This window comes from Eretmochelys imbricata, chromosome 4 (assembly GCF_965152235.1).
Source record: "Eretmochelys imbricata isolate rEreImb1 chromosome 4, rEreImb1.hap1, whole genome shotgun sequence".
Lineage (NCBI taxonomy): Eukaryota > Metazoa > Chordata > Testudines > Cheloniidae > Eretmochelys > Eretmochelys imbricata.
In genome coordinates this window covers 85,460,995-85,473,295 of record NC_135575.1, presented here as the reverse complement: position 1 = coordinate 85,473,295, position 12,301 = coordinate 85,460,995, and the positions used below count along the sequence as shown (strand labels likewise).

At 39.8% G+C, this 12,301-nt stretch overlaps 1 protein-coding gene across 2 annotated transcripts in view; it reads left to right on the top strand.

The window, feature by feature from the left end:
- FAT1 (FAT atypical cadherin 1) overlaps nucleotides 1-12,301 on the top strand; it is a 133,688-nt gene that overhangs the window by 69,718 nt on the left and 51,669 nt on the right. For both annotated transcript variants that reach the window (XM_077814557.1, XM_077814556.1), the window contains exons 4-5: nucleotides 6,985-7,314; nucleotides 7,860-8,070. In XM_077814557.1, the coding sequence (XP_077670683.1) occupies nucleotides 6,985-7,314; nucleotides 7,860-8,070 (541 nt within the window). The remainder of the gene's footprint in view (nucleotides 1-6,984; nucleotides 7,315-7,859; nucleotides 8,071-12,301) is intronic.

The following is a 12,301-nucleotide window of genomic DNA, read 5'->3' as shown; positions in this document are numbered from 1 at the left end:
CATTCAAAACTTAAGGATAATTCTGCTTGGGAACCTGCATTTTAACTTGAACATATGTCTGGTAAGTTAATAGGTAAAATATTAAACATGTGTCTTGTGGATTCAGAGTCCAGTAATCTAGGTATGGAAACCCTTGGCCATTTCCTTTACTTACTTATATCTGCTTTTAATGGGTGAACTGGAGTTTAGTGCTCAGCTAATACCATCTATTCGCTCTGGAAAACATTATTTAGAAAAGAAACTCAAAACATTGTGCTATATATAACCTAAATATACAACTAGATCAATATGTTGTACTGTTACTGTGCGTGCTGCAAGTTTCTCTGACATGAAACTACCAAATTTACATTTGTACACAAACCTGTAAAAGTGTAGACCCTGTCCTTTAGTCAACTTCATTAAATGTGATTTGCCAAGTAGTGCATCTGTTCCCACTTCAAGAGTTGATCTACAGTTTCTGGGCAGATGAAATACTTTTGATCCAGAAATACAATAAAAGGATGCTTGTTTTTTTACTTTTTCTAGTACAATGCTTTGTTAACAATCAATAATTGTGCTGTTACTTGAACTTCTCAACACGATTTATAAGCATTATAAACATTAATTAAACCTCATGCAACCCCTGGGTAAGAATTACTGTAATCACTCAACCAGAGGGTGGCTTTTTGTTTTAATTAGTGGGGTGGGTTAATTAGCATCAGGTAGAAGTACAGAGCTGATTGCACCTTTGTTGAAATAAGAAAATCTGTCTGTGGTGACCAGTGTTTGCGTGTAAGGGTGGATGAGTCTAAGCTCCAGTTACCTGCTCAGGAAGGGGAGTTTGCTTCCTGCTCCCTCCTCAGTGTATCCCCCCAGTATAGGTAGTCTGTGCAGGGGAGTAAGAAGGCACTTTCCACCCTGAAACCCTCCTCATAAACACATACGTTGACTCACAATCTTGTCCAAACTAAGTTTGAGAGCTCATTCACATATAACATCATAGTATCTGTTCCATTGGCCTTCATATTACAGGTCACTGTTTTCTTCATCTGCCCAGTAAGATCTGGGGTTTTGTTAGATGGACACGAATCTTGCAGAATATGATGTGTTAGATGAGCCCTTCTTCTGTCTGTCTTATCTCATCACCTTTATTGATATCCCAGAGTTTCATCACCCTGAATTTCTGTCTGGTCAGGTTTTGTTTTGTAGGCTATATTTAATATCCCATCCAGTATATTTCCGTTTCTTCTGGTTCTTTTGTACTTGTAAATGCGAAAGGTGGTTGAAATTTTATCTTAATGTTTAAATTCTTGGATTACTTAGTGCTCCCACACCAGTCTTGCTTTCTCAGTGCTGTCATGGCACAGTGCTGATTCCAACATCCACAGTGAAGGCACTGATATTCACAGTATATCTAATACTTCACTGGGCATTTACTTGTTCCTGAGCTCTAAGGAGATAAAAAGGGACTGCAGTGTTAGCTAGGGAAACTAACAATAGGGCAGCAGCATCAATCTTGGGTTTAATCAAAACTTAGAAAGACACTAAGCCTCTAGAAGGATTCTATGAAAAAAATGCAAGAAATAAACTAAACTAGATATACTGGTGAACTTATTCCCAGATATCATCTGTGATCCCCTGCATGCTACCTACAGCACAAGAGATCTTCACAATGTGCTGGTTGTTCACACCATCTTCTTGACCCCCGTCTACATCCATGAAGCTGCGGGTTGAATTTAGCCATTCAGCAAAAATTGGCCCTGCAATTGGAACTATCAGTTTAATTTTCTTATCACCTTTGGAGACAATGTGATTATGCAGCTCTAACAATAGGGCAGAATTTAGGCTGCAGAATATTTTACTGGTAACAATGAACAGGAAGATACACAGCTTGATTTACAGAGCTCAGATTGAATGTGCAAGTGTGATGTATTAGTTGGAAAAATCATCTTTGTCCATGTAAATCTGCAAAGCCATTGCATTAAATCGCTTCCTAAAACCCACTTATACAGTGTTCCCTACAAAACTGTTGAGATTGGTTACACAGCTGCTGTTTGTGCCCACTGCTTATTACACTGGTTATAATCATGTCAATGTTTCTTTGTTCCGTATTTTTCACCATTATTTGTTGTATGCATCTTTTGTTTCTTGTCCTATATTTCCATAGATTTCAAGGCCAGAAGGCCACTGTGGTCATCTAGTCTGACCTCCTCTGTAACACAGTCCATAGAACTTCCCCCTTCTTCCATTTGTTACATATTATAATTTTTTAAAATTTTCATAGCTGCCTTCACTTGCCTTCCAAACCAGGTGTTATTTTAACCTGTATGGCCTTCTTCCTCATTTGTGAGGTTGTGGCTAGTTGAGCATCTGTAAAGTTTCTTTAAACAATTCGCAGTTATCATTCCCACTTTTCTGATTAAATTCTTCCTCCCCAGCTGAGTTGGCTTCATAATTGTTTTCAACTTTGTGCAATTGCACGTTGTAAAGCACCAAACATATTACTGGTTTGGATTTTGTTTGGTTTGCATATTATAAATGTGATCAAATCATGATCACTTGTACCTAAGCTACCATTAATTTTTAGTTGTGTGATCAGTTCTTCTTTGTCAAGACAAGGTCTAACAGAATTCCCCATGTTGGGTGCAGCACTTATTGAGTTAGGAAATTGTCATCTATTATATTTAGAAATTCCAAGGATGTTTTAGTACTGGCAGTGTGAGACCTTTAACATATGGCACTCAGATTGAACCCCCTAATGATCACAAAGTCCCCCCCCCACACACACGTTATAGATAGGTGTTTGAGGAAGTCATCCTGTTCCCTAGTGTGAAATGGTGATCGGTAGCAGAGGCCAGCTAATACCCATAATGTGTTTTATCTATTAGGACATTGATTCATGAGTTTTTGAGATCATTCTGAGTTGCCAGTGGCTTGGGAACAAATAATGCCATTTTTGATATAGAGTGCTACTCCCCTCCCCTTTTGACCATTCAGTCCTTCCTAAATAGGTTATAACCATTGATTTTAGTATTCCATTCATGCAGATCATCCCACCAGGTTTCAGTAATACCAACTGGATCAAAATTTATGCTAATAAATGAGCAACTGTGAGACCTCGTGTTTATTACCCAGGCTGCTAGCTAGCATTGGTGTATTGGCAACTAAAGAATTTCTTCTCATCATGTCCTTTGGTTCTTTTGATTAATTTTGTTCTCAACATTTCAGTTTTGTGCTTCCTCCTCATATCCTCTCTCTTCATTCACTCCTTTTGTTTTTAGTTTAGCACCCTCCTGATTGCTCTAGCCAGCCTGTCCCCAAGGATATTGGCCCGCTTCTAATGAAATGGAGGTCATTGAAACTATACAGCCCCCTCTCCCACAAAAGGTAGAGCAGTCTTTCACAAAATCAAAAGTTTCCTGCCTATGCCACTTACCAAGCCAGCGGCTCACTTCCAGAATCTTCTGCCTTCTGTCTTCCTTTGCTTGTGGGTCAGGAAGGATCTCTGAGAAGATTGCATGTACACTCTTCTTCTTCGCAAGCTTCTGAGTTCCCTAAAGTCATCTATGATCTCTGATATGACCCGCAACACAAACTGTAAGCTCTTTGGAAGAGGGATCATCTTTCCATTATCTGTGTAAACAGTGTTTAGCACAATGTGGCCCTGATCCTTGATTTGCCTCTGGTCGCTACCACAATACAAATAAAAGATAATAACAAATAACTTGTAAACAGAGCAAATTTTGATCTGAGGTTATTTCAAGGCAATAGGACACGATTTTTAGATTAGGACTTCACCTAGCATTATATAAATATTACTGTAATGTGCTCTATGCAAACAATAATAATAAAAGTACTGATTCCTCTTTGATTTTGGTTATTGGTTATCTCCTTGTATTGGTATACCTTCTCCTTTAGTTCTCCTTTTCCCTTTCTAGGCCATTGTGACCTAACCAATAAAGCGGTAAATTAGAGTCTGCAAAGTATCAAAGGAAAAATTATTTACCATTATACTATAATGAAAGCCAAAATGTCTGAAATAGACATTTCCCCATTTTGTTAATTTTATGCTGATAACCTTGAAAACAGGTTGGGAAGAAACCCAGAAATTCACAGAATGGTGGCAATATAATATGCAGCTTAAGCCAAGGGCTGTGCATCTGGCTAATTAATTGAGCGTTGAAAAGTTGTCCAGATTGGTTGGTGGGTTTATTCCTTGTGTGCGATTAAAATTGATCCTTGATTGCACTTTTGTTTGCATAGTAATAAATAATGTGCTCCATTCTGTTTTGTTTCCCTATTTTGTACATGTGTATTAAATGATGCGGTTTTTTTTAAACATAGCTGATTTAATTTAGGCTGTCTTCATGTTGTCCTTTACTATTGGATCTTACCTTTCTTATCGCTAAAAGTGATACTTTTGTCTCAAAATTCACATTTAAACAATTGTTTTACTTAGTTATTAGTAACACCTAAGAAACCTACAATTGATCTCAGTTTTCAGATTGTATTTGACTTTCTTCAGTTTTGCAACTTATTTTGTTGGGCAAGTGTAATGCTATTATTTTTGCAAACAGATCTGTTATTTTGTACAACCTTGGCATTGCCTATTTTCTTGTTTCCAGCGTGATTTCATCATGCTTCAGCTTTACTCTAGAAGCCAGTGTGCAGTTTTCTCCATTCACCTTCTTAAGGGAAATAGTATTTAATAGTGCAGGAAAGCTGCCATATATTTGGATATGAGGATGAGTAAATATAATTTATATCGTTTAATGTATTTGTCATTGATAAAATGAAGAAGTGTAAGTGCTTAGATTTATTATTTATGCTTACAGATTGTATTATACAACATTTCCAATCCCATCTTTACCCAGAAGTCAAACAACCCTTCCCTCTTCATATGTAGATAGGGTAAAATCATATCCGCAGTGAAGTCAATGGCCTAGCTCCCTTTTCATATTGAGATTCCAATCTGATGTGCCCCTCTCCCAGGATCTTGTTTTATATTCACGATCTCCTTGCCTCCTGCATCATTTTCATATTCAGACTCCTGAGGTCATCCAACTAATTTGTGAAAGGATCTGGAAGAAAACCCTTTGTTCTCCCCTATACTGAACCCCGCACCAATATTCTCCATAATACCACAGCAAACAGCTTAGCAGCAATCTTCCCTAGAGCAAGTCCTCAACAGTATTGCAGCAACCTTCTACCAAAAGAAGTTTCTCTCACAGACAGACTCCTTCTCCCCCATAAAATCCCATATAGAATTAAACTGATGTAGGGAAGAAATTTCCCCCAGAACCTACTGGCAGAGTCCTTGGGTTTTGGTTTGCTTTTTTCCATCAAGCAAGTATCCATTCGGATAAAGTGAGCATATTCCCCTCTATCAGTTTCCTGGGATTACATACTGGTGACCCTCAGGCATTCCTGTGTTTCCTTTATTATAACAAAGAAGATGAAGTAAAGTAAAGACATAGAACACAAAGGCAAGGAAAGAGAACCAAGAAGGAAAAGAAGAGAGGCAAAGGAAAGAAAACTAGTAGAGGACACAACAGATAATATGGAAGAAGAGACTGCTTCTCTGGGTCAAAAAACCACTCTATATTATTGTACGGGTTTTGTAAGAGACATAAAAAGCAAAAAACAAAAAGGAAAACCTGAGAAACTGAAAAGAGAAACTAAGGAACGAAAAGAGAATGAGAGAAAAATGAATGAATGGAGCAAGGTTTAGATCTGTTTTCATGAACATTGTTCTATAAATCTTCATTCTGTTTGTCTGGAAAACATCCACAACATCAAGTGGAAGGCATGGGGCAGATGGGCAATCGCAGAATACTTATGAGACTTAAATTGCTGCTGTTGATTTTGTACTGGTATTGTTTTTTAAGAATGCTGATCATGCTAGAAGCTAAATTCTCCCCCATTACCACCCAATTTCTAAACGTATTGGTTGTGTAAAAGGCTGTAGGTACAACATACAAACATTGAGCCTGACTCCCTAGCTGTTACATTAATGGAACTGTTCACATGAGTGACAGCTGCGGGGTCAGGAGCATTAAACTCAAGTCTGTTATCTCTTTACAACAGATATTAAAGTAATTTAAAATACATATTTAACACCACCTTGTTTGTAATGCTCTTTAGATGTGTTAAATTCATCTATACATTTGGTACTTTCCCACTTCATAGCTATTGATTTCCTCTTTGCTTTCTAAATAAGTTCAAATTAACATAAGATTTTTATTATTTATTTGTGCATCAGTATCCTCAATAATGTCAGGTCAGCCCTGGAAGTAATGTTGAGAAAGATCACTTAGTTTTGAGGCCTTTCTAGAAATTGTGACTGCTGAGAGAGTAGGGGTAGATTTTCATTTCCCATTTCCTTTAAGTTCGGGAAATACGTGTTCCGTGCCTAATATTTTTTTTAAAATACTATCTCTTTTTAATGTTAATTCGAACTGGATAGTGCTTTTATGTCTTAGTGTTACTATCTTTTAATGTATAATCCCGTCAAATGTTTAAAGTTATGCACTTCCTATAAATTGCATCTTTTGAACAGGGAAATCAAGCCAATAATTGCAAAATAAAACCTTTAAGAAAATACTATGCTAAAAATATATATAAAAATGTTACTACAATAAAGCCATTAACTGAAAAAGTGTATTAGACTTGCTCACTGTTGCTGACATTCATGAAGTTAGTATTTCAACTAGAATGCTGGAAAATAATGCAGTTGCTTTAATGTGTACCTATTAACTCCTACATGACACGCTTCAAGCGTCAAAATGTTAGGACAAAAAGCTGAATAAATCGAGTGCTTTTTTTAAAATATTCATTGAATATAGTTAGCGTTCTTTGAGTAAACATAGTTGAGGAATTATTCTATGGTTAGAATAGAAATCTGTGTATTTGAAGGGTATTGGATAAAAAAATTCATTAGCATAATCTTGAAAAGACCATGCTTGAGATGAAGACTAACCTTATCATCTTTTCTTATAAAAATAGGTAACCATTACGGACAATGGTATTCCTGCAAAGTCAACTATTGCCCGGGTGGTTGTGAAAGTCTTAGATGAGAATGACAATAAACCTCAGTTTTTGCAAAAGTTCTACAAAATCAGGCTTCCAGAGCGTGAGAAACCAGAACGTGAGAGAACTGCCAAGAGAGAACCTATTTATCGGGTTATAGCTGCAGATAAAGATGAAGGCCCCAATGCAGAGATATCTTACAGTATTGAAGATGGTGATGAACATGGCAAATTTTTTATTGAACCGAAAACTGGAGTGGTATCATCAAAGAAGTTTTCTGGAGCAGGAGAATATGATATTCTTTCAGTGAGTCAAGATCTCATATGCCATGAATTTGTTAAAGTGCTCTTTTATCTGTGCTTTCATCACTTGTTATTCAGTAGCTGATGCATGAGTGTTTCTAGTGTTTGCAATTTAACAAGTGTCAGACAATACTTGATACTGGACCAGAAGGTTCCTCCCCCAAACTGTGAATTCAGCTGTCACTTACATTGAGATCATGAATCCCAACAGCGCTTTTCTTTTCAAGAGCTAGGTTGATGGTGACATATTGCAGAAATGAAAACAAAAGCAACTAAGCTTTAACTTTCTTCAAGGAAGCTAGTGAAATAAGTGTGAAATTTATGATAACCAAAAGTACAAACCTGTGAGGAGCTGAGTGCCCTCAACTCTGACTAGCTTCACGGGTGTTTGAGGGCACATAGCACCTTTCAAGAGGCACTCAAACCTTTTCAGATCTGTTTGCTAGTGATGAGCATATTTGGGCTTTTTTGGTTATATTTTCATTTTTGTGATACAAAGATTACATGATTGCTTTAGCACAAAAGTTGTCTTTTTTTTGTATTTCATAGATTAAGGCTGTGGATAATGGTCGCCCACAAAGGTCCTCAACTACTCGGCTTCATATAGAATGGATTTCAAAACCCACCCCGCCCAGAGACCCCATTTCTTTTGAGGAAACATTTTTTTCCTTTACGGTCATGGAAAGTGATCCAGTAGCTCACATGATAGGTGTAATAGCTGTTGAACCTCTTGGCACACCACTCTGGTTTGACATTACCGGTAAGGAGGCCTTAAAGTTATTCATTATTAATATATATTGGTGAATGTTGTGCTAGCTGATATTTTGCATTATTCCTTGCAGCCTTTTTGTCTTACCCTAGCTCACAACCTTATAAGGAGTTGAAATTCTCTACCTGTAAACATAAAATATAACACTGCAACATTCTGTTATGACCATTTTGAAAATGACGTGCAGATATTTTGTATGTAAACTAAGTGGGATTAAGTTACTCCTAAAGTTTGTGGTGGGGGAGGGGAAGCAATGAAAAATGGCTCTTCTCTGTGCTAGTCAGGGTTGCTGCATCTAAAGATAGATTCACCTGTGGGAGAGAGCAGGCAATGTTCATGTTGCTTTCTTACACCCAACCCTAGGCTCATCCAGGAGAGGGAAGCTTTAAAGTGCTGCCAATTCTTGGAGCCAAACTAATAGCTTCTAATAGGCATTTTGCCCCACTGCAACTCCCCTTCGTACCCCATTTGGGGTTGAATTTCTGCCACTGAGGGGCAGACACTGTGCTGGTAGAGTGAAATGGGCCCATAGGTGATGGAACTAAGGGTTCAGGGGGTGCTGCCGCAGCTCCTGGCTTTCCCCAAACAGCTCTGCATGGCCCCACCAACACTCTGCCTCCTGGCACTCTGCTGCAGCTCTTCCGCGGAGGATGTGGGGGGATTGTCGAGGCTCTGGCCACCTGCCCCGGGTTCCAGGGCTGGGAGCAATACCGCCTGCTATCCCAGAGCTCTGGAGTTGGGGGCACTTGGGTGGGCTGTGGGGGAGGGGGAGCTGGCAGCCATGGAGGTTGGCCCTCTGGGCCCCAGCAGGGGAAGAAAGGGAGAAGAGAGGGACCACGGGCAGAAGGAGTAGTCTGGGCCGCAGGCTAGCCTCCCTGAGCCCAGGATTCACCCATCACTAATGTCCAGCACCCCTATTTGGACCCAGTAACTGCAGGGTTATCTGTTGGATACCCCAAAACGCAAGCGTGTGGGGAGAATTCAACATGAAACCAATATTAAAAATAACTTATTTTGCCACTTATGTCTTTCAAAATCAGAGATTGCCAGCACCTGCTTCTGGAGATATTCCATGATGCACTATTGCTAGACATGTCACAACCTACCTAATCCGTACATATTCTAGGAGTGGGATTTTCAAAGGCATCTGCGGGGATAAGGCACCAAACTCAGTGTAAAGTCAGTGGGAGCATATGCAAACCAGTAAAGTTGGTTTCCTAACTCCCTTACTTGCCTTTGAAAATTTTAGCCGTGTGCATGGAGCTGGACTGTTTTTGAGTTGTGAGGAAAGAATTTCAAGAATAGTCCTATTTAGTTTTAATTTAGACTGGCTTCATGTTCAAGTGAGATTTGTGGTGGTTGTGATGCAGTTGTTACCATTAAATATTTACCGAACCATACACTTGTGTGGGACTTTATAAAGAATTTTAAAAGACAGGTCGCTGTTCAAAGATTACAATCAGATTTCAACAAATGCATGAAAATAAACAAAGGGAAGGGGTAGAGAAGTCTTCTGCCCTACACACCTATCTAGGGGAGAGAGGAAGCATAGATGCCCCCTTGCATCCCTCTAAGGGATGATTGCATTGTTGGTAACTGCATAGGGGAGAGAACAAGCAAGGGACTGCTATTCCTATCCCCATGCACATGCGGGTGGACAGTGGAGGGGAATAGGTAAGTGAAGAGGTGGGCGGGGGTGGGATATAAGCAGAGATTTGAGGCTACTCCCATCAGTGTTCCAGTTGAGCCAGTCGGTCAGTTGAGCCAGTGTGATGGGAAAAGAAATCTCCTGCTGGCCACAGGCAGACAGAAGAAAACCATGAAAGGAAAGAATCATAGAGACGTAAGTGGGAGATGGTTTTAGGAGTGGTTAACAGAGAGCAAGAAAAATAAGTCCAGAGAAAAGACCTTAGACTCGGAAAGAAGGAGGTTATGGGTGACTTTTATAAGGCAGTTTCAGTGGAGTAAAGCAATAGTATTTGCTGGGATGTCTCATGAAACAGGATCTTGTGACCCCTGGTTTTGGAACATGCTATACTTAGGGCTCTGCATATTCATGGCCATGAAAGATGTGTCACGAACGATGAAATCTGGTCTTTTGTATGCTTTTACCCTGGGCTATACAGATTTCATGCGGGAGACCAGTGTTTATGAAATTGGGGGTCCTGCCCAAAAGGTAGTTGCAGGGGTGTGTCAAGGTTATTTTGGGAGGAGGCACAGTGTAGCCACCCTTATTTCTGCGCTGACTTCGGAGCTGGGCGGCCAGAGAGCGGCGGCTGTTGGCCAGGCGCCCAGCTCTGAAGGTAGCGCCCCACCAGCAGCAGCGCAGTGGTAAGGGTGGCAATGCCACACCATGCCACCCTTACATCTGTGCTGCTCCCTTCAGAACTGGGCGGCTGGACAGTGGCGGCGGATGACTGAGGGCCCAGCTCTGCAGGCAGCATTACAAAAGTAGGGGTGGCAATACCAAACTATACCATCCTTACTTCTGCGCTGCTGCTCGGTGGCTCCCAGCTAGCAGCTCCCAGCTAGCAGCTGTCGCTCTGCAGCAGCTCAGCTCTGAAGGCAGAGCTGCCACCAGCAGCCGCGTAGAAGTAAGGATAGCAATATCGCAACTCCCACTACCATAACCTTGTGATTCCTCCCCCCTCCCACCCCCTCACACACACACCTTCTTTTTGGGTCAGGACCCCTACAATTACAACACCATGAAATTTTAGATTTAAATAGCTGAAATCATGAATTTTACGATTTTTAAAATCCTATGACCATGAAAATTGACCAAAATGGACCCTGAATTTGGTAGGGCCCTAGCTATGCTTTTAGACACTTAGATCATTTGTTTCCTTTATTTCAACTACTATGTACTGTGTATAGAGTATTAATATTCTAATACTTTTCTTTTGATTTTTCTTCTCGGCCTGCTGCGTAGTTTAAACATTTAATGTTCATATTTATATGCTTAACCCTTTGTGAACATACTGAAGACAGTTAACCTTGTCCTGCTATTGTTCCTTAAGCACGGCTCCTACTGGGGTTTTGTGTGTGGATTGATGGTAGTACTGGGTCCAGGGAGTGTAACTTGTTACTTTCATTGTAAAATTTGTTTAATAAAAAATTATTTTGGATAGGTTGATAGCTATGTGACTACATCACATTGTCAAATTATCAGCTGTTCTTACAGATTCTTACTGCACCTCTTTACTGTTTCTAATAGCATGACATAATTTGATTGACAACTTTCTTTTATGTTCTGTGCTTGCTTTCCATGCTTTCTTTCTTTTTGGCTGTGCCAGGAGACAAACTTGCTAGTGAAGTTTTTTACATCTTTCAGATGACTTGTGACCTGAACTGTACAGCAGAAGGTATCTGCTGAGATCACATAATTTATTAACCAATTATGAGATCTGAAATAAAACATACAACTTTAGAATATCTTATTATCTCTTTGAGAAAGAAAGTTTGCTTAGATGCTTTTGTGACTTTTTGTTTTAAGTTATCTGTAAGTACACACAGCACCACATCAGAGTTCTAGTTTTGGATTTTGTCCTAAATTGTTGCTTCTGCACCTTTAATTTGCCAGATGGACTGGGTGCTGCTTCAGGAGATTGACAGATATCAGCACTAATAGAACAGTAATATAAGGCAAAGCATATGTGATTTCCTCGTAAAAATACTGCAAGACTTGTATGCTTTCCTGGCCAGAAACTAAAAGTCTGCTGCTGGGATTGTCTTCATTTCAGAGGAAGTGCAGCTGGATAGGCTCTCATCTATTCACTCTGCTGTTTTCCTGTAGTGGTGAATGTGACTAAACCGAGACCTGAAATTCTCCTTTTCTGTCATCTAAAAAGATTATATGGCCTACAAGTAGTAAAAGTTAATTTTATGGGCACACTTTCTGAAGTTTGACTTCTGGCCCAAAACCAAACCAACGTTTTATATATATAAAACCCATTCAAACCAAAACTGCTGAGTTTCACATTACTCAATTTATGTCTGTGTTCATGCTAGGGAAACTTCCTCTGGGACAGGAGCTGGGGTGTAGTGAGACTCCCAAGTCACCAATACACTTATCATTCATAGTTACTAAATATCTGTCAATCAGTGAGGCAGACTCCAGACCAGGGGTGGGTAATTTTGCAGGGGGGCCACTCCACGAATTTTGGTAAGTCATCACGGGCCTCACATTTCTACTATATTAATGGAGGAGGTGCAGGAGCTG